General features: G+C 56.1%; 2 protein-coding genes and 1 long non-coding RNA gene across 5 annotated transcripts; 2 read left to right on the top strand and 1 right to left on the bottom strand.

The window, feature by feature from the left end:
• Nucleotides 1-249: 249 nt before the first annotated feature.
• LOC135281984 (sacsin-like) lies at nucleotides 250-15,837 on the bottom strand. The gene is made up of 7 exons (XM_064391394.1): nucleotides 15,750-15,837; nucleotides 13,767-13,854; nucleotides 13,489-13,591; nucleotides 13,095-13,241; nucleotides 11,390-12,722; nucleotides 11,048-11,136; nucleotides 250-10,560 (listed from the first exon to the last, which is right to left on the bottom strand). Exons 1-7 carry the CDS (start codon nucleotides 15,770-15,772, stop codon nucleotides 494-496), a joined length of 11,850 nt encoding a protein of 3,949 aa, XP_064247464.1. The 5' UTR covers nucleotides 15,773-15,837; the 3' UTR covers nucleotides 250-493.
• Nucleotides 15,838-15,908: 71 nt separating this feature from the next.
• Nucleotides 15,909-19,449, top strand: LOC135282082 (uncharacterized). 2 transcript variants are annotated; one of them, XR_010348412.1, is made up of 4 exons: nucleotides 15,909-15,951; nucleotides 16,850-17,101; nucleotides 17,346-17,470; nucleotides 17,965-19,449. It is a non-coding gene; the product is annotated as an uncharacterized LOC135282082 (long non-coding RNA). The 2 variants fall into 2 exon arrangements; XR_010348411.1 differs by lacking the exon at nucleotides 15,909-15,951 and having other exon boundaries at nucleotides 15,995-17,101.
• Nucleotides 19,450-21,910: 2,461 nt separating this feature from the next.
• Nucleotides 21,911-25,720, top strand: LOC135281817 (T-cell-interacting, activating receptor on myeloid cells protein 1-like). 2 transcript variants are annotated; one of them, XM_064391031.1, is made up of 5 exons: nucleotides 21,911-23,177; nucleotides 23,268-23,303; nucleotides 23,491-23,760; nucleotides 23,993-24,274; nucleotides 24,892-25,720. In XM_064391031.1, exons 1-5 carry the CDS (start codon nucleotides 23,147-23,149, stop codon nucleotides 25,035-25,037), a joined length of 765 nt encoding a protein of 254 aa, XP_064247101.1. In that variant the 5' UTR covers nucleotides 21,911-23,146; the 3' UTR covers nucleotides 25,038-25,720. The 2 variants fall into 2 exon arrangements, with proteins under 2 accessions (XP_064247101.1, XP_064247100.1); XM_064391030.1 differs by having other exon boundaries at nucleotides 21,911-23,303.
• The last annotated feature ends 31 nt before the right edge of the window (nucleotides 25,721-25,751 follow it).

Below are 25,751 nucleotides of genomic sequence, written 5' to 3'. Positions count from 1 at the left end.
TGCTTTGACTGTGACAGTAATTAGTGAGTGATCTCCCTGACCCATGGGATTTTTATCACATTTTCTTCTCCTTTTCAGTCAAAGAGGGGAAGTAACAGAGTGGCTCAGTGAGCACCTGGCTAGCCAAAATTGACTCACCACAGTTCTCCAATCTCCTTCATCACCACCTCCACCTTCAACACCCATTGCCCATGACTTCTTCATGTCCCTGATTCCACTGTCAGTGAAACGCCTACCAGCACTGCACCATGTATTTTGCACTTTATTTACTGCACACTCAAGACATGCCAATGACTCAGGCTACTCTGTGATGTTCAGTGGTCTAGGCCCTTATCTGCTACCAAAACTCCCCTCCCAAGGCTGGACAGTCTGGTATTGCCTGTGGCAGGTCTGTGGCAAGTCCACGGTGCGTCCACTACAGGTCCATGGTGGGTCTCTAATGGGCACCTGGTGGTCCCTTGGCCCAGGTGCTATGTCCCTTGGTAGGGACTTCTCACTTTCTGCCCACATGGTCCTTCAGTGTCACCAGCACTTTTTGTGCCCGCTTCAGGACCTCCTCCTCATCCACAGTGGGAAAGGCCTCACTGGGGGTCATGGGAAAGGGATGGTAGCTTGGGTACTGTGTGGCCTTGCCATCCACACCGCAGTCACACAACCACTGCACATCCAGGACAAGGCCCCTCAGCTCTGGCTCCTCCACCTCCAGCCTTTGGGCCATACCCAAGAGTCCCCTATGGCCCACAAAGGCTTCACCACGGCAAAGCCCAGCCGCCACCAGCGCCTTCTCCAGGGCCTGGTGCACTTTGAAGAGCACCCAGTTGGGGCAGCAGTGCCGGATGTCATTGCGGGCTGCCTGCAGGTCACTTGTGGCTTGACACAGCCAACGCAAGGCCTCGGGGACGGACGGAGTCAGGACCATGAGCTCCTCACTGCTCAGCAAGGAGCCACCGCCTCCCTGTCCATGGTGCTGGGCGATGCTCACAGGTTTGTGCTGGCCCCACACCTTTGGCCCCCTGACACCATGCAGAGGCCTCATGGTTGCCAAGCTGGGATCCTTCCATGGCCCCTCTTCTGCCACAGCTTCAGCCTCCTCCTGAAGCCTCTCCTCTGGCTCTGGTGCAGCCCCCACCAGTGCCACGTTGTTCTCCTCCAAAACCAAGGCAATGTCCTGTGGCTCCTGGCAGACCAGCATTTCACGCAGGACAGACAAAGCACGTGCCTCCAGCTGCCCACCCAGGATGTTATTGATCTCCTGTGCCAGCGTCTCCACCACCCTCAGCTGCTGCCGGTTCAGCGCCATCTCTGCATGCTGGATGTAGAGGAGCCGCTGGGCACCCCCAGATGGGCACACATAGATAACCTGTGACTGGGAGCTGCCCTCCACCTTTGCCCCACTGTGCACCAGCACAGTGCAGATGTCCTTGCAGCACTGCACTTTCACCTGCTCCACTGTAAAGCCACCATCCCACTCCATTCCCATCATAGCCTTGTGGGTCTGCCACTGCAGCAGGGACTCCAGCCCCAGCCTAAACCATGGGGATACCAGCAGGGTCTGCAGACGCCTCTGCGCGGCGCACTGAGAGCCGTAGTGACATGGCTGTGGACCCCCCTCCTCCAGCTGCTTCTCTGTCACCTCTGAGAGCGCCCGTGGCCGCAGGTGTGGTGGCAGCCTTTGCAGCAGCCACCCGGCATTACACCCAGACACTGGCAGTGCAGCCATGAACACAAAGGTCTTCTCCAGGGCCCGAGCGGTCTCTGAGGGCACACAGTCATTGAAGCACAGGCTGTGGGACAGCTCCAGGCAGCCAGCAGTGCTCAGCAAGTACAGCTCAACCACAGCAGAGCAATCGGGGGGCTCCGGTTCCTCCCTCAGCAGCTGGAAGAAATGCCGTGTGGCCAGCAGGACTGCCTTCTTCTGGCTACTGGAAAGAGTCCCACTGCCATGGCTCTCCTGGTAGATTTGGGCCAGGACATGGCTGTAGTGAGTCAGTGTGGGGACCAGGACAACGCCAAGATGTCGCAGGAGCTCTCCAAAGGAAGCCACATGGGGGTGAGGCGTGACGAGGTAGGGATGAAAGTCAGCCTCGTCCGGGAGTGATGTCACCACCTGCCGTGGCCTGGCCATGTCCCGTGACTTGGCCAGAACCACGGGGAGCTCAGTGAGGTGCTCTGCGTCCACCTCCTCCAGATGGGTCTGCAGGAAGCTGTACATGCTGTGGAGCACCTTGGTCCGTGTGCTTACCTGCAGTTCTGTCGAGCAAGCTGCCCTGCACACATGCTCCAGATTGGCCACCACCAGGGCAGTGGGTATCTCTACAAGGACTCCCATGGCCTTCAGGGACGTCTCCTCAAGTCCAAGGCATTCTGGCAGGATGGTGGCTGATGTCCACAGGAGCTCAGCCACATCTTTGCAGTAGGAAACGCTGCCTTTCAGAGCCACAGCCTTAGTGCAGTCTGCAAAAGGAGGGTGAAGGTCCATCAAGTTTGGAGGAATATCCAGTGGAGGCAGGAATTGGATTGAGGCAATTTTGCTCAGGAAACTCTTTGACTCAGGATCTTTCAACAGGTTTGCAAGTTGCCTGAGCATCTCCTGCTGTCGCTCCAGCAGTTCTGCAGCATGGCATGTAGCCTGAGTGGTTTCACGCTCTATCTCCTCAGCCAGTGCCACAAAATCCTCTATGGAAAGGCTGGTGCGGACACCAGCCTCAAGGAAGAAACCCACAGTTTCTTTCCAGTTCAAATGTAGCTCCTTAAAGAAAGATTCAGGCACAAAGCGGTTTTGGAGACGCAGGGTGCAGAAGCAGGGCATGTCATAGTAGAAGTAGGAGGCCAGGCGCAGTGTTCCGTGGGCATCTGGTATAAAGGCCACCTTCTGAAAAGCTGCCACAATGTCCTTCATGCTCTGAGTGTCGCAGATGGGTTTCACAACAAAGAACAAGCGTACAGCTTCCATGAGGTTTTGCCGTGTGAGCTGTGACAGGCGGGGAAGTACCACATCCATGAAGAGCTTTTGGTCATCTGTGAACTCCCACTTCAAACACTCGGCTAGCTGTTTGTGGACCAGGCTTGGTGTGAGAAGCAGCATGTCTTTGTCCAAGTCATACAGGGCTTGGGCACTCAAGGGCACTTTCAGGAACTGTCTGCGGAGTAACAGCACCTTGCGGTAGGGAGCCACAGCCACATAGCCCCCCCCAAACTTCTGGAAGAGAGGCAGGTGCCGGAGCTGCTCCAGTGCATGTGAATCCAGCTTTCCCTGCTGGACAAACTTCAGCAGGGCTGACACATCCTGCTCCCCTAAATCCCCCCAGCAGAGATCAGCTCTTGTGTCTGCCAGATGGGCCACTACAGCCCTGGGATCTGTGACCTTCAGTGCCTTTGGCTTCAGGCAGTGGCAGGCAATACTCCAGGGCAGCAGGGATCGCTGGAGCACAGGGATGCCCAGTTTGTGCAGCACCTTTTCCACTTCAGAGTGACACTCAAAAAGAACCCTGGAGAGGGAGGATAGTGGCAGTAGTTGCTTTGAGTCTGTCTTACTCCCCTGAATAGGCAGCACTGCCATATTCTGGAAATGATTCATGAATAACTGCATGTCCACATCTGAGGAGACCACACTGTCAAAGAAGGTCCACAGTCCCTCGAGCCACTCTTCCCCCTCTGTGGTCCACTTAAAATGACCCAATGTCTCCTGGATGAGTGGTGCGGCCTGTGGGAGGTCAAGCTCCTTCACAAAGCAAGGTGGGATCCATGCAGGAATACACTTTTGGGCAAAACGGTGGCTGTGCTTGGGGAAGAGGTGGGCAAAGGAGTTCTTGAAGACAGGGTAGTGGATGCTGAAAGCATTCAGAAGACCATCTGCTGTGGCCAGCAAGGGCAGGCCTTCCAGGTCTACCTTGTTCCCATCCTTCTGAGTACCTTTAGAGTGCCTGTTCCATCCTGTTAAGTATTGCAGCAGGTAGGAGCAGCTCTCTGGGGTCCTCAGGGGTGTCTCAGCCAGCTTGCAGGGCACAGGCAGAGCCAGGGCCTTGAGGAAGCACCGGAGAGAGGCTGGCTCTAAGACAACAGCATTCACCTGGGCTTCAATGAACTCCTCACGGACCTGCTGCAGGTGGGGGAATGCTGGAACCAGTTTCATGTTCAGTTCCTCCAGCACTTTCTGGACTTTTGGCTCAGGTATCTCTTTGAGGAAGTATGGCTCTGTTACCATGTCCTCTCCACCTGGAGATGCCCAGGTTATTGTCACCGTGTCAAGTGACTTCCTGTATACAGGCACGAGGGGCAGGCGTGCATGACTGAGGTGCTTGTAGACCTCCCTCACCATGTCCTGGAAGATAGGTAACACATCTTTCCTAACAGGGAAAAACTGGAGGAAGTGGGAGTCCAGGTGCTGCTGGCAGAGATTCAGGGACCAATACTTTTCAGGGACCAATAGCTTTTCTGGCTCCAGGGCTTTCCACTGACTGGTGAGAAAATAACAGTATAGTGGAACCACCAAGCACCGGAGCAAGAAGTCATTCCAGGTTGCCCCTGTGCCACCTTTGTCCCAGTGGAGACTGCACCTGGCTGCATCCACAGAGAAGTTGGCGTTGATGTGCACAGGCAGCCCAGTGACCAAGGGCAGTGGGAGGGTGCAGAAGGCTCTGCCCATGACTCGGTTCAGAGGCTCCAGGCGGGCAGCCACAGCCCCATAGGGCAGCTGTTTAGGCAATGGAGACTCCTCAGCCCCACCCTGCACCCCAATTTGGGAGATCACCTTCCATAAACTTGTGGTCTTGGCCCTGCTATTTTTGACTTTCATAGTATAGGAGAGAGGGGTGGGGCTGTTCCCATCCATGGCTTGGCTTAATCTTGCTTGAAAATCCCGTCTCAACTTTGCATCATCCTCTGTGAGCTCCGTGGTTACCCGCAACTTCTCCACCAACTCTTTCCCATCTGGGGGGATCTCAGAGAAGACGATAGTGTGGACATGCCGGAGGAAGAGCACCAAGTCCTCACCTTCCTTAGCCAGCGTTTCTTCCATGTTCTTGAGGTCTTGGTCTCGCACGACCATGTCAGACACCCTGGACATGGCAGCCTCAGCTGCAGTGCGGAGCGGCAGCCGGAAAAGGACACCCTCTTTCAGGTTGAAGAAGGATGGTAGGAAGGTGTCATAAATGTCTGTAAAATTCTTCTTGAAGTCAGTGTTGACAGCAAACATGCTACCAGGCTTCTCAGTTGTGGCTGTGGGCATGTAGTAGAGATGAGGATCAGAGACACACAGGATACTGTCTCCGGTCAGGAAGGCTGGGCAGTCAGTATAGTGGTAGACAGTGTTGAAGCCAAGGCCATACTTGCCTGTGACATCCTGCCGGTCTTGCTTGCCACCCACCCCCAGACGCTGAATGCCTTGAATGTCCTGCTCCTGGAAGGGGCGGTCATTGTAGATGCAGAGGGCAGGGCCCTGCAGGATATTCCATTTCTCACTAAAAGTGGCCTTTGCTGGGTGCTTCCGGCGGTCCCACACGAAGTGCAAAAGCCCTGCACCAGCATCATCTGCATTCTGGAGCACCTCCTTCACCATATCAGGAGCCGACGCAGAGTACTCCTTCAAGATGTTCTTCAGTCGTGTTGGCAAATCTTCATGGGCACCAAATGGCTGTGCCCAGAGGCTCAGGTGATTAGTGATGAGTTCACTCTTCTCCAGTGCTCGGTGGCGTGTGGTGGTCACCCCACAGTGCAGGGCTACCTCTCGGGACAGCTGTTTATGGCACAGCAGGACATCTTTGTCCAATGGCATCCATGGTGCATCATTGAAGTAGAGCTTGTCCCGTGGGTGCAAAATGCCCTCCTCATCAGGCAGAAAGAGTTGCTGGGTCTGGCAGGCATCTGGCTGGTTGCTATTTTCCATCAAGCCACAAGACACCAGCCGCAGGGCCAGATCCAGCTCTGCGGCAGGCAGTGGCTTTCCAGCATGTATCTCTGACAGGGTGCAGAGCACTCGGGCATAATCATCCCAGGCGAATGTGTGGCGCAGCCCCACACACTCCCAGAGCTCTCTGTAGGGCTTGTACTGCTCTTGGAGCTGATGAAGGTATGGGGCAGCCTCAAATGACAGTGTCTCAGCCACAGCTGTGACTGGCACAAAACGGGAGCCCGCCAAGATGAAGGGCTCCCCTGGGGCTACTGCAGAAGCCACCTCATCCCGGCTGGAGGGATGTTCCCGGAGCAGCATGTCCAGGTGCTTGTAGCAGCAGTTGGTGCTGTACTGCAGGGTCTCCAAAGGGAGAGTGTTGGAGAAGCGGCGGAGTGCTCGCAGCTGCTCAAGCACCTGAGCTGATGGTATCTGCCGGTCCAGTCCCAAGAAGGATGCTACCTCCTCAGAGAGGCTGAAGTTTTTCCCCAGCATTTTAGGAGCCAAGATAGGCTGGATGAGTCCCACTAGTGGGTAATGGAGGTGATGGTAGAGCTGGGCAGCTGGCAGCAGCACAGGGTCACCATTGTGCAGTGCAGCAGGGAGGAAAGGCACAGTCTGGAAAGCAGCCTGCAGGGTGTCGTTTGTTCCCTTCTTCACTGCATCCTGAAGTAACTCAAGGATGCAGGCAGCCCTCTGGCAGCCCTGGGCATGATCCTTGGTCCAGACAAGCTGCACAGTCTTTGCCCTCTCCAGCAGCTCTGGCAGAGCCACGGTGTTCTTCACCATGCCCAGCCTCTCCAGCTGGCTTAGTCTCTCCAGGGAAAGGAAGTCATTCCCAGTGGGGAAGCGCCCATCCTCAGGGTTGTATAAACGGGCAGCGCGGCCTCTGGGATGCACCAGGTGACTGATGAGCTGCAGGTGGCCATGAGGGGTGACAGGGATGCAGGGCACTGTCTGCAGCATTTTGTCCACATCCTCATGAGACATATCCAGTGCATGGAGCAGCAGCAGGTTCCGGTCAACTTCAGGGAGATTTTCTAAGTTGGGAAGCACAAGTTCACAGAGAAAGCGGTTCCAGTCATAGGTTCCAGCATCCAGCGCCTTCCCGAGGCCCTCCTGCACCTTCCCAGGCAAGGCCACAGCCAACAGGGGACGGGGCACGGTGATGGCAAAGACTCGCTGCGCCACAGTACCCAGCTTAGGGTGTCTCTCCACAGCCTGGTGCAGGAAGCGGGCATCCTGCAATGAGCACCAGGAGTGGCCATCGGAAAAGAGCCTTGGGCCACCCCTGGCTGCCAGAGCGTGGTAGAAACCAGACACAGCCTCCGTAAAGGGGTAATGGGCAGTGCTAATGTCTGGCCAGAAGAGATGATACTCATAGTTCTTCAACTCGCCTGCCTCGTGCATGGCACGGAGATGGTCCAGTGCCCGGAGCCAGGCCATCGGCACGGCATTGTGGAGCAGCACCCGGTTCCACTTGCCCCGCTCTGCTGTGTTCCACAGCCCCTTGCGATTCGAGAGGACGCTGAAGGCCCCATGAAGGTGGATTGGCAGCCCAGACATGACCGGCATGGGAAGGTGGCAGAAAACTTGTCCCTTCTCAGTGTCCAGACGTGGCACCCACTTGCCATCTTCAGTAGGGGCAAGGGGAAGGGCCACACCAGCCATGGGAAGTGGAGGATGGAGTCCTGCCTGTGTGTTCTGGTGAAACAGTTCCATCAACTCCCCATCACCCTGACACACCAAAACCAGGTAGTGCCAGGCGGTCCTGGATTCCTCCTCATAGGCTGAGAGCTGCTCAATGGCTGCCCAACTTGGGGGATCCCCAGGGGCCCCCAAGTCTCGGATCTCCTTTCGATGCAGCGTGGCCAGAGGCACAGTATTCTCTGCAGAAGTGGCCGTATCTGGCAGCATCTCCAGGGACAGCTCCCTCACCTTCTTCAGGAAGAGCAGCAGGAGCCGGTTAGAGCCAAGGAAAGCAGTCCCAAGGGACTGGATGCGCTCTGTACCAAAGGCCTCAGAGCAAATCTGTGATGTCACAGCTTCCTCTTCAGTGCGAAAAGGCAAGCGGAAAAGGCTCCCTGGAAAGGGTCCTGGCTCAGGCAGACAGCACCCAAAGATACCGCGGTAGGGCTGGAACTGCTCAGCAAAGACACGGAGAATGCGTGGTCGGCTGGAGAAGTCCAGGCGGATGCCAGGGGAACTGGCCCTGAGGATGTGCTTGCCCAGATGGGTGCCATTGGGATCAAAGATGAGCAGTGTCTCCCCACTCAGCACTGCCGGCACATCCGTGACACGATACACAGAACTGAAGCCCAGTCCAAAGCGCCCGATCCGGCCTGCCTGGCCCTCCTTTGTGGCAGCCCCAATCCGAGTGATGTTCTGGAGGTCATCCTCTGTGAACAGCGCATTGTTGTAGGCCCAGAGGGCTGGGCCATGGCAGGCAGCCATGCCTGGGTCTAGCAGCCCAGAGGTGGCCTTTCTGCGGCTCCGCAGGTCCAGGAGGAAGCGGCACACGGTAGCGCTGGCATCCTCTGCATTCTGGACCATCTCTGTGAAGAGGTCGCTCTCCTCACCGTACTCCTGGAGGATGTTGCGGAGGCGTCGGGTGATGGGCTCCGAGGGGCCACAGGCTGTGAATGGCTCTGGGCCCAGCACTTGCGTACTGAGACGTTCTGTGCCCAGGAACATGGCTGTGCTGGAGGGCACTGCCTCGTGCACCACCTCTTGAACATCCTCCTCTTCCTCCAGCTCCATGTCCAGGTACACGGCAGAGGCAGCTGGACGGAGGGCAAAGCCTGAGCCCTGCGGGATCCTCACAGGAACCGGCACAGTGCCCTTGCCCTGGTGGCCCCGCCTCTCCAGCCACTCCAGGACAGCTACAACCACCTGCAACTCTGCGGCAGTGCCTGCTCTGGAGCTGCGCCTGTCTATGTCCTGCCCCAGGGAGCGCAGGGCTGACACCGCCCTCTCCTCACTCACCCCATCCGCCACCCCCCAAGCCCTGAAGAGGCAGCCATAGGGCAGGAAGTCAGGGGGCACCCGGGGCACCAGCATCCCCAGCTCCAGCTTCTCAGGATAGCCCAGCACAGCGTCACATGGCAGGACAAGTCCAGAGCCAGTCCACACAACAGCACCATCCGGAGCAGTCCCAAAGGCCTTCAGGTTTTCCTGCATGTGCCAATAGATGGGCTGGAGAGCAGGACCCACCTCATCCATGTTCCTGCACCTCGCCAGCTTTCTCAGCTGCTCCCACACTCTCTCTGGCGGTGGGGTCTGGTTCAGCCCCAGCTTCTTCTCTGCCTCTGGCACAAAGGCATCAGTCAGGGGCATGGCAAGCCCCACCAGGGACTGGTACTGCATGGATCGCAACTCCTTGGGGGGCAGGAAGGGCTGCCCGGGCTCTCCTGTGCACTTGGAGCGAGGCACCCACGGCAGGGCCTGGAGCTGCCCGAGCTCTGCAGCGCTGAAGCCATCCAGTGCCTTGGGGTGGTTGCAGACTGTGATCAGTGCCTCAGCCCTGTCCAGAGCTGCCGGGCCACCCTGACTGACTTTTGCTGCAGCTGCCAGGATGTCTGAGGGCAGCAGGCACCCCTGACCATGCCGCAAACCCACGGCCCTCAAGGCACGGAGGACAGACGGATCGTGGAAGGCAGCAGGAGGAAAGCGCTCAGGTCCCAGCAGCGCCTGCAGGGTGCTGTCACCGGGGTCATAGAGGTCTTGCGGGCATGCGGGGCCATCAGGGGTCTCCAGGAAGGCCAGGGTGCTGCAGGCCTGCCGGAGAGGGGGGCTCTGTGCAAAGACAGTGTCTCCGTGCTGCAGTACCCAGAGCAGCAGAGCCTGTGTCTCAGCTGCTCGCCCCGCATAGGCGCCTTGGGCCACGGCTCTGACGGCCTTCAGCATCACACAGGCTGCACTGATGAGGGGCCTCTGGAGCCTTCCAAGTAGCCGCCGGTCAACTTCATCCTGGCACCGCAACATCACCTCTGGCAGCACCACACCTTGGGGCAGCTCCAGCTCTGGCTCCAGCACCGGGGTGGCAGCGGCTGGCACCAGCTCTGTGGGCTGTGGGGTGGCCAAGCAGGGCAGTGGCAGAAAGAGAGGCAGAGCAGCCAGAGTGGCCATGTCCTGCGTTGTCAGGGATGGGACGTCTGCCAGGTAGCGCCGGAGGGTGACCACACCTGCATCAGGCAGTGAGGCCATGCGGGAGGCCAGTGCTGCAGCCCCCTGCCTCCCCAGGGCCCGCAGGGCATTGAGGGGGGATGGAGGCAGGACATAGTAGGACAGGGAGCGGTGCCACTTGCATGGTGGCACCACAGGGCAACCCAGGACCTCCAGCACCGAGGCCACAGCAAGTGGCAGGAACTGGTCCTCCCATGCCTGAAAGATAAGACTGGATTCAGGTATCAGTGGAGCCAGACTGACAGTGGGGGCATCCAATGAGGACAGGGCTATGAGAGGAAGCCCCTCCAGAGGGCCCAGGTCTTCTATGTGGTGGGCCAGGAATTGCCACAGGGCTGGGAACCAGGAGGCTGGGGGCTGGGGGGGGCCTTGGGCTGGGCACCACGTCACTGGGGTTGAAGACTGGGATGTCCAGGTGGGGGGCAGAGCCAAGCGTAGGGTCTGTACAGTCATGGCTGGATCCAGCAGAACCAGGTTGGGGAAGAGACCTGTGTACAAGAGACAGAGGCTGGACTTAGAAACACGTGGGACCTGGGACCTGGCAGGGGGAGACACAGGATGGGCAAGAAAGAACTTGCAGGGGATGGGTGGCCCCCATATGGGATATGGGAGGATCTGGGCTCTGGAGGGATGGTGGATACCCTTAATAGGGGCACAGAGAACCCAGAAACCCCAGGTGGGTGGGGATATAAGAAAGAGATATGGGAGGTAAAAAGGTGTTAGGGGGACCAGTATTGGGGAGCACAAAGGTCTTCAGAGGAGGAACACAGCGAGACCCAGGACCTCAGGGAGCACAGAGGGGACAGGGGAATGTGGGAAGAACAGCAAGGACATGGATCCCCAGAGAGACAGGGACGTACAGGGAGATACTGGGGCTGTAGAGGAACCCCAAGGTATACAAGACTGCCTGGGGATGTTGGGGTTTGGGGGGCAACCAGGGGACCTAAAGGTAGTTCAGGGACGCCCATCTCTTACCCTTCTTGGCAATGCCTCGCAGGAGGCTGTCCAAGTCTGGCTCCAGGTCTGAGGGCAGGAAGGACCCGGCCAAGCCAGGTAGGAGCTCCCTGTGGGGACAAACAGAGGTGCTGGAGGACCAGAGGGGTAATGGGGAGCAGTTTTCTGGGCACCTGCCTCAGCTCCCACTTGGTGACACTAGGTAAGAGAAGGAGGGCAGTGAGGAGCCTAAATATCCAGGGTCAAATATCCAGGTTTGGACATGCCTCCCCTTCCCAGCTCAGAGCAAGAGCTGTGACCATGGGCAAGTGGCTGTCCTGCCCACTCTGCAAGGAATGGAGCTGCCAGGGGCCGCGGGCTCACCTGGGGCAGTCGGATGTGTCCACGTAGACAACGGCTGACGCAGTTCCAAAGGCCACGAAGGTTCCATCGGCGCGGGGCAGGAGGGGGAGGCCGTGGAGCTCAGCATGGCACCCATCCCCGGCCACATAGCGCAGCAGGGAGAGGCGGGCGGCAGCCGGGAGCTCTGCGGCCCCATGGTGCCGCAGCACTTCCCGCACGTGTCCCGCTGTGGCCTCCCGCAGGCCCTTCGGCGTCCCCAAAGTCAGCGCCCTCCACACGTGGGGTGGGACCTCGGCCACCGGCTCCCCGGCTGCCACCAGCAAGGCCTGGACCGCGCACCGTGTGGCCACATCGCCCGCGGCCTGTGGCAGCAGCACAGCCTCGAGGGCCCGCAGCCGCCCCGCCGCCCCGTCTGCGGCCGGCGGCAGGACGGGAGCGGCCGCCAGCTCCTGGCACACACGGCTCACCAGGCTGTGGATCCGGCCGGAGCTCGGCGTGCGCTCGGGGTCTGGCCACAGGCTGTAGGCATCCGCACCGGGCAGAGCCACGGCCACAGTGGCCAGGTGGCGGTAGACCCGGGGCAGGAGGTCGAGCAGCAGAAGAGCATTCCAGCGGGCATCTTCCTCACCCTCCTCGCCCTCCTGGGGCCAGCGCAGGTGGCGGCGATCATCGGAGAGGGCAAAGGGAGCGCTGGCATGGACGGGCAGCCCTGTGGCCGTCTCGTCAGTGGCTGGCAGTGGCAGGAAGCAGCAGAGCCGCCCTTGGCAGGCCCCACGGAGGGGGTGTGCCAGGCTCAGCTCAGGGCAGCACCCCAGCCGTGTGCCCAGAGCCACAGCTGGTCCCTCAGTGGCCCTGCCCGTGGCCACCAGCCACTCGCTCCCAGCACCGACCCCATCTCCGTGCAGGGCCACCAGGCACCACGTCAGACTCAGCCCCTCATCCCCTGATGGCACTGGGACAGGGAGAGGCTGAGGGGATGCCACAAGCGTTCCCATGAGTGTCTGGACCCCGTCAGGGGCCACACGGTGCAGGGCCACGGAGCGGACATGGCGGAGGAAGAGGAGGGCAAGAGGGGCCTCTGTGAGGAAGGCCTGGATGAGGTTGCAGATGCGCTCAGGACTGGAGACCCCTTCAGCGATTTCTGAGGGTTTCCGGCGAAGGGGGAAGCGGAAGAGGGTGCCCTGGGCTGAGGCACGGTGTTTTCCCACAGCTTCCAGCCCAGCCCAGAAGGGCTCAAAAAGGCCAGGAAGGTCCTGGGCTTCAGAGATGTCCCAGCGCTTGCCAGCACCAGGCAGCACCTGGCATTCAGGATCCAGCACCCCCAAGTATGGGGGGCTCAGCACACCTGGTAAGTCTGGAGACATGGGAACCATGAGGCCACAGAGATGACATGGACCCCACTGCCTTCCCAGAACATCCCAACCCATCAATGCCCCAAATGCCCACCCAATGGCCTCCAGTTTATCCCCATGGTGCCTCCCATGATCCAAAGCTTAATTCCAATTCACCAGTCCTCCCTCAGTTTGTCTCCCTAGTCCTACTCTCCATTGCCAGCCAGCCTTCCTCCAGCCTCCCGATATGCTTCAGGTTTCCTCACTTTGGACACAGCCCTCAGGTTTGCACACCCCTGGTGCTCCCCAGTTCTCCCCAGCACCTGTAGTTCAGTGCCTCCAGTAAAACCCACATCCCCAGTTCAGTCCCAGCTGAGGCTGCCAGTGCCACTCACCGGTGAGGTGGTAGACAGAGGTGAAGCCCAAGCCGAAGCGCCCCACGCTGCGGGGATCCTCCCGTTTGTGTGACACCCCTGGGCGCTGAATCCCTCTCCAGTCCCGGGGAGACATCACGGCGTCGTTATAGGCCAAGAGAGCTGGGCCTGGCGGTCAGCACCATCCATGGGTTAGGGGGAATTGGGACATGGAGCAGGAATTGTCATTCACACTCAATGTCCCCACAAGCTCCAGTCCCACAAAACCCCCCCTCAGTAGCACTGAGTACCCTCAGTGCCCCCAGCACATCCCAGAACCCCTCACCACTTCCAGTTCCCCCAGTCCCTCCCAGCACCAGCCAGTGCCACCCCAAGGCTTCATCTGGTTTCTCCCAGTGCCCACAGTGCCTCTCACCCTGGGTGCCCTCCAGTCCCCCTCCACTGATGTTGAATTCCCGCTCATCAGACACAAACACGACCTCGTTAGCGCCGGCATCGTCTGCATTCTGCACCAGCTCCTGGAATTAGAGATCAGTGCGTGATCACCTGGGCCCTCCAGGCCCTGAGAAAAGCATCAACCCTCTCTCTCAGCTGGGCACCAAGGTCCTGGGGCTGGTGCTGGGAGCAGCCCCACTGCCTGCGGTAACTCTGCCCCACTGGGCAGGAGATCCCAGACAGGTGATGGGGTCTGACCTTGAGGATCTGCCCTCCATCCGGGTACTTCTGCAGGATGCTGTGCAGGTAGTCAAGGAAGCTGGGTGCCCGCTGGCAGAAGGTGTCCCTGTAAAGCAGAGAGAGGGAGAGAAGGTGTGGGGGAGGTTCTGTAACCAGGACGCCCACATCCTCCTTGGATCCCTCAGGATGTGCCTCTCTTTGGAAGGGTCAAGAACTCCATGTCCTTCCAGGACCCACTGAAACAACCACCTCCAAGGACGACACCTACACTTCCCCGAACCCCTGTCTCTTCCTGGGATGCTCCAGCGCACTGGTTTTGGCTGGGATAGAGTTAATTTTCTTCCCAGAAGTGTGTCCAGAGCTACGTTCAGGATTTAGCATGAGAGCAGTGTTGGTTGCATGCTGATGTTTGAGTTGGAGCCAAGTCAAGGACTTTTCAGTGTCCCATGCTCTGCCATCAGGGGGGAGCAGGGAGAGAAGACCTGACCCCAACTGGCCAGAGGGATATTCCGGACCACTGAACCTCTTGCCCAGTCCAGAAACTGGGAGGGGGTTGGCCAGGAGTAACCAATCTCTGCTGTGGGATGGGTGGGGCATTGGTCAGTGGGGCATGAGCAGCTATTGGGCATTGCTGGTTTCTCTTGGGTTTTATTCCATTCTCTCTCCTTCCCATTATTATTAGTTTTGTTTTAATTATTTAACTGTTCTTGTGTCAGTTCAGAGGTTTTACCTTATCTTTTTGATTCTTCCCCACTGAGAACAGCAAGTGGCTTTATGGGATGAGCTGCAGGAGGGGTTGAACTATCCTGAGAGTCTGGGTAACCACAGAGGAAGGGGAAAGGGAAGGGGAAGGCTAAAATGGAAGGTTTGTCTCATGGCTTGGCTCTCGCAGGAGAAAAGCCTAAAGGTGCAATTATTGACAGTTCCCACTGGATGGCTCCCAAAGCCCAGCGGGGACGGCAATGCTGAGCACCACCGGCAGCTTCGATTCAGCTCCAGCCGCCCTCTCGTACCACAGCCCCGTGTTCCCAACCACAACAGAATGATAACCTTAGCCCAGAGCCAGGGAGGGTGAGCATTCCCACGGGACCACACGCACCAGGAAGGGTTTTATAAAATGCACATCTGGGCGCACGGGCAGAAACTCCGAGAGCAAACTGTGACCCACAGCTATTAAATAAATACGAGAGATGCTCACAACAACTTTGTTTTAACACACGCTCCTTAGATCTGTTGTTAACTCTTTGTGCCCCAGTTGAGCACCAATAAGGACTGTCGTGGTTTAACCCCAGGCAGGAACGCAGTCCCACACAGCTGCTCGCTGCTCTGGAGAGATGGGGGAGAGAATCCAGAAAAGGTAAAATCCATGAGTGGAGATAAGAATAGTTAAATAACTGAAACAAGGCTAAATATATTGACATCACTGCTGCTACTATTATTAAGAATAGCAATGGGAAGGAGAGAGAACAGAATAAAACCTGAGAGAAATCAGCAGTGCCCAGTAGTCGCTCATCACCCACTGACCAATGCTCAGCCTGCTCCCCAGTAGCAGTCAGTGGCTCCTGGCCAGCCCCCTCCCAGTTTCTGCACTGGGCAAGAGGTTCTGTGGTGCATTTGGGGGTCGGGTCTCCTGGCCATGCTCCCCCTTGCTGGCAGAGCATGAGACACTGAAAAGTCCTTGACTCGGAGTGAGCTCAACGGGGCTCCAATTCAGTGTATTACCAACGTTGCTCTCACTTTGAATACCAAAAACAGCACTGAAGCAGCTTCTGGGGAGAAAATGATCTCTCTCCCAGTCAAAACCAAGACATCCTGCAGCCCCTGAAAACCCCTCCTGTGAGCCCTGACTGCTGCAGTCTCACCTCCCTCAGTCACCCTTCAGTTCTCCCCAGCACCCCTTGAGCCCCCTGCCCCACCAACAGCCCCCCTGGGCCTCCAGGACACTCCAGCCATGCCCTGTGTCCCCCCCAAACCCGCAGTGACACTCCCAGCCCCACTCACGCCTCTGGCTGCCTGAGGGCCATGGTGGGCACTGCGGGGACGCTGCCCACTCCCGGAGCTGCCGCTGCCGCTGCTGCCCGGTGCCGCGGTGAGCCCGCAGCTCCGCTCCGCCCCGGCCCGGCCCCCCGGCCCCGCGTCCCGCACCGACAGTTTCGTTTCTCCGTTGCACACGCCCACTCGGGGAAATGTGCTTTTCCCCAAGGTTTTGTTGTTTTCTTTTTCGAAAATACCGGCGGGGAGCAAGGACACATGAAAGGCGGTGGGGGGGACGGGGGTGGGAACTTGCCTATGGGGCAGGGATATGGGAATGTGGGTATGTGGATGGGGTGTGGGAATACGTGGCTGTTGGATAATATTTTTTCTGATTTAGAGATAGGGTAACTGAGAGGTGTTTTAAAATCTTTTATTCCATTTTCAGTCTCATGAGAAGGGTGAGATATACAGATGTTATAATTCATGCTATCACAATCAGAAGCCAACTATTTCCTAATTACAAGACACTATTAAGTGTTTCTTGGCCTATCAGGTTTAGCCACACCATGTTGTAGATGCTTTAAAGCCAATCATCTAAAATGACCCCTCGTGGGCCCCACTACAATGCATCTTTCATAGTTCTATTTCTCTGAAGTATTTAGTCTTATTTGCAAGGCCATCTTTTGAAACTTGTTTCTAGCTGCATTTCTCTCTCAATAGTATGTCTTATTCTATGGCATTTCTAAGTCAGCATTTCTTATCTCAAAGTTTGCATATGGATGCATACAGTGTGGGCCTTCTGTCAGGCCCCAAAAACTCTATAAATCTATTTCCCACACGTGGGATATGGCTACAGGGATATGGAAATATGAAGGGACATGCTTAGAGGGATGTGGTATGGGAATACATGGGGATATGGCTGCAGGGGTGTAGTCTGTGACGATGCAGGGACACTGCTGTGGGCCCAGGGCCATCAGGGCCTGGTCTCCTGCCTCAGACTGGCCTGCAGAAACATCCCAAATGTCCTGGCTGAAGGGGCTGTATCTAATGCATCACAGCACCATATGGGGATCACTTGCACTGCAGAGATCACATAAGACAAATTCCACCCCCATGGACTGTTACAGACCATGTGGGACCACAGGACATCACAAGGACACATTGAGGCTACTTGGACTGCAGGCTGTGGGCAAAAAGACCACAAAGACATGAGACCACTTGGAATGTGTGAAGAAGGAACCAGTAGGCACGGTGACTTGGGGCAAATGCAGGACAAGTTTCAGGGGACGCAGTGAGGCACGCCACACACAACAATTCCTCTCCAGGCCTGGGAATCAAGGACACCTCACTACCTCAGGCCCTGAGAGATGGAAACAAAAGTGAGTTGGGGGGAGCAAACTGGGGGTAAATGACTTCATTACCTGAAGCTGTAATTGGAAGATTAACCCCAATATGCAGAAGAACCAAACTTCTAAAAGTTATAAAAGTATGAAATCCTGTGAACCGTTGTCCATTTTGGGTGTAGCCCCTGGGGGACTTTGTCTGCCTGAAATGAACCTGAAGGACCTTCAATAAATATAACTGCTTATTATGCCCTTAATTTTGTCTGGTCTCTGTTTTTAGGTAGCTCCAAAAAGGCATCAGCATCTCCTTGGAGAACCTCCTTTCAGCCCCACAGCCCCCACTGCAGGCACCTCTGAGGCACCTCTTCCTTCTTTCTCCTTGCTGCTGAGTGCGATGGTGTGCAGGTCAGTGCTCCACGGCTTTGACCCCTCTCCAGGCAGATTCCCATTCCTCCGAGACCCCCATCCCTGTGACCCTCAGAGCTGTGGTGGGACTGCAGATAGCCACGGGCCTGTGCTCCGTGTTCCCCTCTGCAGGGGTGGGGATGGGTCCTGCAGTGCTGCCAGGAGCTCTGGCCAGCCGGGGACAGAGGGACACAGCTGCTGCTGCGCCCGAGGATGGCCTTGTGCTCCCAGGGAAGGCTGGGGAAGAGACAAGGGGATGTTTGGGTGATGAATTAGTCCTCACAAGACGCTGTAACAGTGATGGAGCCAGGCTGTCCTGGAGATGGCTGAACCTGCCAGTGGGAGGTGGGGAATGAACCCCTTGGTTTGCTTTTCTTCCATGTGCAACTTTTTATTCCCTTATCTCACCTTTATTTGAGATAAACACCTTTATCTCAAACCACAAGGGTTTTTTTTTCACTTTGACCATTTGATTCTCTCTGCCATCCCACCAGGTATCATGTGTGAGGCTCAGTTGTTGTCCAGGATTATACCATAACAGAAGGCAAGTAAAATTAGTCCTTCCCTTTATAGGTGCAATAAAACTGACCCTTCTCTTCCCTGCTTTTTCTCATGTGCTGGGCTGAGAGGTGGACAGAGCAAGCTGAGGCACCTCCTGGGCTGTCTGGAGCAGTTTTGCATGTCTGGAGCAAAGTCTTCCTTGTGGTTCTCGCTGGATGTAGTACAGCCAGGACAAACAACAATGTTCAGAGACGAGGGACAGGGAGGGATCTAACTAGATATTTATTCTCCAGCATCTTGGCTCTCAGAATTAAGGCAACATTTGAAAAATTGAAACTGAAAATGAAGGGCAAAAATAGGCAGATCATAAGAAAAGGAAGTAAAACCCAAAACAAGTCTGATACTATAATTTTTTTTTTCTTTTTTGGAAAATACAGGTTCACTGAAAAACCAATAACACCTGCTTGTAAGAAAGAATCACTTCTTATTATTCTGAACTGATCTGAAACAACTCAGGTGGAAAAAACATTTTCCTGGTGATATTTTCAATAATATTTTACTGTTTTATAATTCAAGATGATGCTTTTATTGCAGTATTTGAATTAATGCATAGTTTAAAGTGTGAAAAATTGACCAAAAAAAGAAGATAAAAATATAATTTACATAAAATATTTTTAAAATGCGGCCTCTGGGGAGGGAGGCTGCAGCCCCCTGCAAGGTGCAGGGGTGGAGGAGACCTGGGATGTTTGGGCAGAGAGTGAAAGAGACTGTGCTGGCTTGTAATTTGATATCCTGTGCTGGCACCATGGCCAGGAGAAGAAGGAGGGAGCAAGGTACCCGGCTTCGGGCAGACCGGGCTGAGGTTTTAACTCCGTTGGTACTGAGATAATGGAAGCTGTAAAAACACTGATCCTCCCCGGCTGAGAATTGAGAGGGGATGGAGGATGGGCAAATGAGAAGAAGGCTTGAGTGGGTGAAGAAATGCCAGCAGATAAGAAGCGCCCTAGATGGAGGAGATGATTTGGAGTGGCCTTTGGCTGGACTTCCCTCTTACATGGCCACGGGACGGAACCAATTTCTTCCTGTAATGCAGAGACTGCACCTTGAGGGAGGCGGCTGGCCAGAAGCCAGGAGTGACAAAGCTGTTGTGAGAAGCAGAGGGAGCAGAGACTGATGGGGAGGGTGTGCTGGAGCCCTCTGCCTTCAGTGAAGGATCTCTGTTCATGAGACCCCCAGGCCCCAGGGGTGAAATATGGGGGGGACAGGTGTCCCAAATGGTGAGAGGCAGCCACTTCTTGGAACTGGGCAAGGCATTCTTAAAAGGACCTAAGGAGCAGTTTGGATCCATGGGCAGTGGTGAAAGCACTGGACATGGAGGGAAGATGGTCACCACGGCAGATTCTCTCCGCGCGGCTGCCACGTGTGACACGGAAGCACAGGAGGTTCCAACTGTGTTTCCTGGGGAGGCCCATGGTGCAAGAGGGAGACTCCTCTGTCCTGATGAACTGGGGGGAGCTTGTGTGAAGGAGAGTACTGGACTGAGAATTGAGTGTTAGAGGGGTGGGGGGAAGAGGAGTGTTTTGGAGGTGTTCCATTGTGGATTGTTGTGTGTCAGTTTGTTTTTTTTTCTCCTTTTTCCCCCCCTTTTTTTTCCTTTTGTCTCTATGTTGTAGATTAATAAAGTGTTGTCTTTTTCCCTCCATTCCCAAGTTGGAGCCTGCTTTGTTCTGTTTCCGGGTCACATCTCACAGTAACCATTTTGGAAATATACCTTTCATGGGGGCCCTGGCACTGTGCCAGGGTCAAACCATGACATTTGTCTTCTTGAACAGCATTATTTCCCAAGTTTTTGGCTTTTTTAAATCACAGTTCTAAAATTTGTGTGACAAGTAAAAAACATTTGTGGCTTAGCTTAATAGTTAAAATCTAAAAATATCTGTGGCACAAATTATAGTCACCATTGCACGTTGTGTGTCGAATTTTGGGTGTACTTCAGTGAACTGTGGGTTGATGCTGCTTACCTTGGGAGCCCAAGTTTGCTGCCTCTCTTCAGCAGAGGCAGGTCTAGAAGGCTGTGAGGTCTGCCTTGACATTTCTAAAGCCACCTTTCCTGGGAAGTCTGCTGCAGGCTGGTTCTTGCTGCTCTCTGGCCTCGGCACTGGGAGCACGGCTGCACGCTCACCTGGTGGTGTGTGAACAGGCAGACAGAGTTTGTTTCATGCTTGGCTTGTCTGAAGATGTTTCTGCATTGTTGAGAGGTTGTGATTAAGACCTCCGCTGACAGCCAGGGAGAATCCAGGTGGGAAGAGGCAGCCAAGGCCTGCAGGGCTGTCAGGAGACATGGCTCAGGTGTTACAAACAGGCTGGTCCCACCAATGAGCAGGTGGAAGATCATTGCTAGAGTCTGCTTTGCTGACTGGGGCCACTGCAGCAGTTGCTGGATTTTGGCAGCAGGGGTGGTTTCTCGTGATATTTGCATGGTTTGGAACCAGCTTGTATTTTTTATCCTTCCCTGTTTTTTTTTTCTAGTATGGACATACTTCTGCTCTAGCCAGTGACTTGAGGTTGCAGAATTAAACTGGAGAAGGTTTAAACTGAAAGGAAAATGTTATGTGACAATGGTTTCCTTCAGGGCCAAAAAAAGAAGAACCTACTGATTCACATATTTGTGCTGTAGCCTTGATGATCCTGATGGCTCCCTTCCAAGTCAGCATATTCTGTGATTCTGAGGTGAGAATGTCCAATGGTAGAAAGGGCTAAACTGGCTGGGATCATGAGTGCTGGGGATATTGACTCCTGTCAGAGGGTGACATCCTCATCTTGTAGGCAATGCAGTTGCTGAGGAGCCACCTTTGGGCAGTAGAGGGAGGTGTAGCTGCAGCTGGGAGTGAACCCCAGATCACAGGGGATTGCTTTGCAGTTGCTGAAATGGATATGAGGAATTGTCTCCAGCCACATCTTTCCATACTGCCTGTAGAACTGTTTATGGTAGTGGGACTCTGACAGTACATTGTTCATTAAAGCTTTTACTATTTAAGCTCAAATGTGCTTGCAGGGATACAATAAGGGGCACATCCTGTTGGTGCTGTTTGTGGGAGGCCCTGTGTGCCTGTCCAGACCTGTGGGACTGGCTGTGTCTGTGTGTGACCCACGTGTCCTCTGGGGACTCACAACTGCTTGGACTTGGGGCCTTGGAGCTGTGGCAGCCTCCTCTCTCTCAGGCTGCTGGATCAGGCAGCTCCCAACAGTGGTGATGGAGGGGGAAAGCTCTTTCCATGGTCCCATGCTCTGGATGTGAACCCCAAGGTTGGTCTCAGGCCGAGGGATGTGAGAAAAGGCTCTGGAGAGAGGGCAAGAATTCCAGCATGCCCGTGGATGGGCCCATGGTGATGCCACCACATCATCCTGAACAGTGGGAGCCAGGCCAGAGCCACAGAATGGCCAGGGCTTGTTCTCCACTGGCCACTGGTGAGCCCAGAGCAGTTTGGTGTGGCCAGTGGGGGCTGTGGGGCTGAAAGGAGGTTCTCCAAGGAGATGCTGATGCCTTTTTGGAGCTACCTAAAAACAGAGACCAGACAAAATTAAGGGAATAATAAGCAGTTATATTTATTGAAGGTCCTTCAGGTTCATTTCAGGCAGACAAAGTCCCCCAGGGGCTACACCCAAAATGCACAATGGTTCACAGGATTTCATACTTTTATAACTTTTAGAAGTTTGGTCCTTTTGCATATTGGGGTTAATCTTCCAATTACAGCTTCAGGTAATGAAGTCATTTACCCCCAGTTTGCTCCCCCCAACTCACTTTTGTTTCCATCTCTCAGGGCCTGAGGTAGTGAGGTGTCCTTGATTCCCAGGCCTGGAGAGGAATTGTTGTGTGTGCCCAAAATGGGAAAGCAGCAGCTCACACTGTGTATGGAGTTTAGAGTTATACACTAAAGAATTGCAGGATTACAAATATATGAAAAATATAAAAGTTAAAATACTAAGTCATCAATGCCTAGAATCAGCTGAGGCTGGGGGAAGCAAAGGGTGGTTAGACATGGTTAGACAGGAGAGAGAGCCAGAGAAGGTGCCCAGAACAGGAAGAGGCCATAGGGTACCCTGCTGGCAAAACTTCTCCTTGCCCATGGAATCTCCAAGGGAGACCAAAAAGGCTGAAGGGGGAAGAAAGAAAAGGGTAGAAAAGGGTCTGGAAGAAGTATAGCTTTGCCTTTTTCCCCTGGTTTACACCCATATAACCCCCCCACCCAGCCCTGAGCCTTCCCTGTTTTTCCTGAGGGGCCAGTTGTGGCAGAGGTTGCAGACAGAGGGGACAGGATGTGCTGCCTGCAGCCCACAGGAGGGCAGGGAGCTACCAACGCTGCCACCTTCAGAGCAGGACCCCTGGACAAGCTGTACATGTCCCACACAGCCCCAGTGCCAGAACTCATCCATTCCCTTCTCCCACATCCAGAGGTGCAAGTGACTTTCTCTGTTTCATTAGCCCTTCATTATTGTCAAAGGGAGCTCTGTCTATGTCTCTGGCCAACCCGGAGAAGATGCAGCTGAGGTGCGCCCGGGTCCAGGTGTGGGTGGAAGGGAGCAGCTGTCTGCAGTAAGGACCGTCAGTTGCTCCAGTGTGGGACTGGGGGGTTTGGATGGATGAGGAGTGGCACCAGCCCTGTGGGGTGCACCCAGACCTGCAGGTAGGAGGTGTTGCTGCCCCTCCGGCAAAGACAGACCCTGTAGCCCAGGAAAAGGCCAAAAAGGAAGTTAGGTTCCTTCCCTCTTATTTAATTCTGCTGAGCCACCAAACTTGTGGGCTTGTGGTTGCAAAACAACTCCCAGTTTCATAAGACCGAGAAGAAGTCATTTCACCATCAAGTGACCGGATCTAAGAAAGAGAAACAAAAAGTCCTGATAGCCTTTCCCCCAAGGTCTGCCAGACCCTAGGACCTAAGTTGTCACAGGGGCCCAGCCCTGGGCATGTGACTGGACATTGTGGTTCCAGTTCAACCATCCCAGCCCTGCAGTCGTGCTGCAGAAACCCAAGCCGAGGGACAGAAGGCGGCTTGTGACAACGAGTTTGTCTCAGGAGCCACAAGAAGCCACGCAGCTGCTCGGTGCCTCTGGACAACGCTTCCCTCTGAAGAAGCCCTGCTTGAGCCAAATACGGAGGGAGCCAAGAGGGACGTGATGCTGCCTGTGACCCATGTGCTGGCCTTGGGTGAGTGCCAGAGGCTGTGGGGATTCCCAGAGGGCGACAGGAGGTGTCCAGACACTCCACGGAGATGTTACACAGCTGCTTCTCTTGCAGGCACTTGGCTGGTGTCACAGGGCGAGGCTACACCGAGTGAGTATCTTGAGGAGGTAGATGGGGAGTTTGGACACATTTCTGGGCCCACCCATCTCCCTCCACACCCCTCTGGAATAAAATTCACCCTTGTGTGGAGACAGGGCCTGGAGACAGCCCCGGGCTCATGGCAGGGCAGCTGGTGGGGGCTCTCTGTCTGGCTGGCAGCATCTCCCTTCCTGTGCAGGTGCCCCCACAATCTCCATCTTCCTGAAGCCACCTGGGGTGATCCCACCTGGAGGCTCCACCACCATCTGCTGCGTTTGCCAGTGCAGCTATGGGACCTTTGTGCTGTACAAGGGCAGCCGCCAGCTCCACACCCTGGAGCAGAGTGGCAGCAGGGCCGAGTTCTCCATCTCTAATGCCACCTACGAGGACAGAGGTAGCTACAACTGCCATTACCTGGAGGGAGACACTGTGCTGGCTCGAAGTACCGAACTGGAAGTCTTTGTGGAAGGTGAGGGATGTGCTGTTTTCCCTCCTGGGCAGTCACACACCCCAGGGGCACACCAGGATGCCCGTGGCCATTTCCATGATGGACAGGGTTTTTCTCTTCTTCTCTGGCTTGAAGGGGTGGGGACCATCTTCACCTCTGCCTGAGCCAGCTGGTGGCTTCACAGAGATCCCGGTGCTCCTGGCACCACATCAAAGCCCTCTGCAACTTCTCATTCCCTCTCCTGTCCCCGCAGAGCTCCGTCTGCCCAGCCCCGAGCTCTCTGTCCTGCCTGGGCACGAGGTGACGGCGGGAGCTGAGGTGATGTTCCGCTGCACCCCCACACACCCCATCACCGGCTGCTTCCTCTACCTGGAGGGCCAGATCCGAGCCCAGCTGCTCCCCAGGGAACGAGGTGACTACAACCTCTCCCTGGTGCAGAAAGGTGACAGCGGCCGCTACAGCTGCCAGTGCTACACCCTCAATGCTTCCAGAGAATGGTCTGCTGTCAGCAACAGCCTGGACTTGGTGGTGAGAGGTGAGACATGCCCCCAGCCACATCCTGCTCCACTCTTCCTCCCAGCAATCTGTCACACCCTGGGGGGAGCTAGAAAATTATTTAGGGCAGGAAAGCAGCTGTATGAGGGGACCAAGTGAGGAGTTCCAGCTTCCTTCACCTGTGTTTGAGCCTGGCCAGCTCCTCAGAGAACCTATAGATGACCTAGAGACCAAGGTTGCTGGGCTGACAGGTGGGGATAAGAGGGTATAAGGGATGCAGAGGACACCTCTCCCTGCACCTCCCAGCCCCAGAGACAGTCATATGTGCTGTCACAGCTCAGTGTCACCATCTCACTGGCAGTGGCATCTGAGGGCCCGCTCCGTGTTTCTTCCCTCCTTTCCATCTTTGGGGCCATTTGGTGGGGTCACAGGTGAGAGGCTGTGAGTAGGGGGTGTACCAGGGGACAGGGATGTGGGAGGTGCAGCTGGGGGCCTCCTCGGGGCTCCCTTTGCTCCCTATGAATTCCCCTTTGTGTTTCTTTCGCCGAGGGCCTCCCTGGGTGCCCCCTTGCCCTGGGTGTCCCCTTGGATCCCCTGTTGCCCCTGTGGGATCTCGCGGTGGGTTCCTCGCAGTGACGGTCCCTTCTGTCCCTGCAGATTACACGCTGTGCAACACCGTGCGGCTGGCGGGGGCGGCCGGGCTGCTGCTGCTGCTGGGGCTGCTCGGGGCCGAGGCGGCGCGGAGCCGCCGGGGCGGCCGGAGCCGCTTACTGCCCTGCAGCCACCCGCGCTGCCAGGAATAAACCGTGCCTGTCGCCATCCCTGGCCTGCTTCCTGTCCCAGTCGCGGTCCCGGTCCGGTCCCGGCTGCCTCGGGGGTCCCGCGGGGCGGGCGGGCGGCGCAACACCCAGGAACAGGCAGAGAGAGGGCTTGCACCCCCGGGGGGGGGGGATGACCACTGTGACCACTGCACTGACCGCTGCACTGACCATTGCACGGACCACTGCACTGACCATTGCACTGACCCTGCACTGGCCCTGCACTGGCCCTGCACTGACTGCTGCACTTACCACTGCACTGACCGCTGCACTGACCATGCTTTGACCACTGCACTGACCACTGCACTGACCACTGCACTGACTGCTGCACTGACCGCTGCACTGACTGCTCCTGCTGTGCACTGACCGCTGCATCGATCCCCTGGCCATGCAGTGACTGCTGCACTGACTGCTCTTTCTGCACAGTGACCACTCCACTGACCACTCCTGCCACGCAGCAATTGCTCCAGCCGCGTTGTGCCCACTCCTGCTGCACACTCACCACCCCACTGACCTCACCTGCTGCACAGTGCCCATGCTGGCCATGCAGCGAGTGCACCCATGCAGTGACCAGCACACTGACCTCTCCCAGCACGCAGTGACTGCTCCTGCTACCCCCTGCACACTGATTGCTCCCACTGCCCTGCAGCAGTGACTGCTCCAGCCCTGCCGTGACTGCTCCCACAGCACAGTGACCAC

This window comes from Passer domesticus, chromosome 16 (assembly GCF_036417665.1).
Source record: "Passer domesticus isolate bPasDom1 chromosome 16, bPasDom1.hap1, whole genome shotgun sequence".
NCBI classification, from domain to species: domain Eukaryota; kingdom Metazoa; phylum Chordata; class Aves; order Passeriformes; family Passeridae; genus Passer; species Passer domesticus.
The sequence above is the reverse complement of the archived record's forward strand: the minus strand, read 5'-3'. Positions and strand labels throughout refer to the sequence as shown.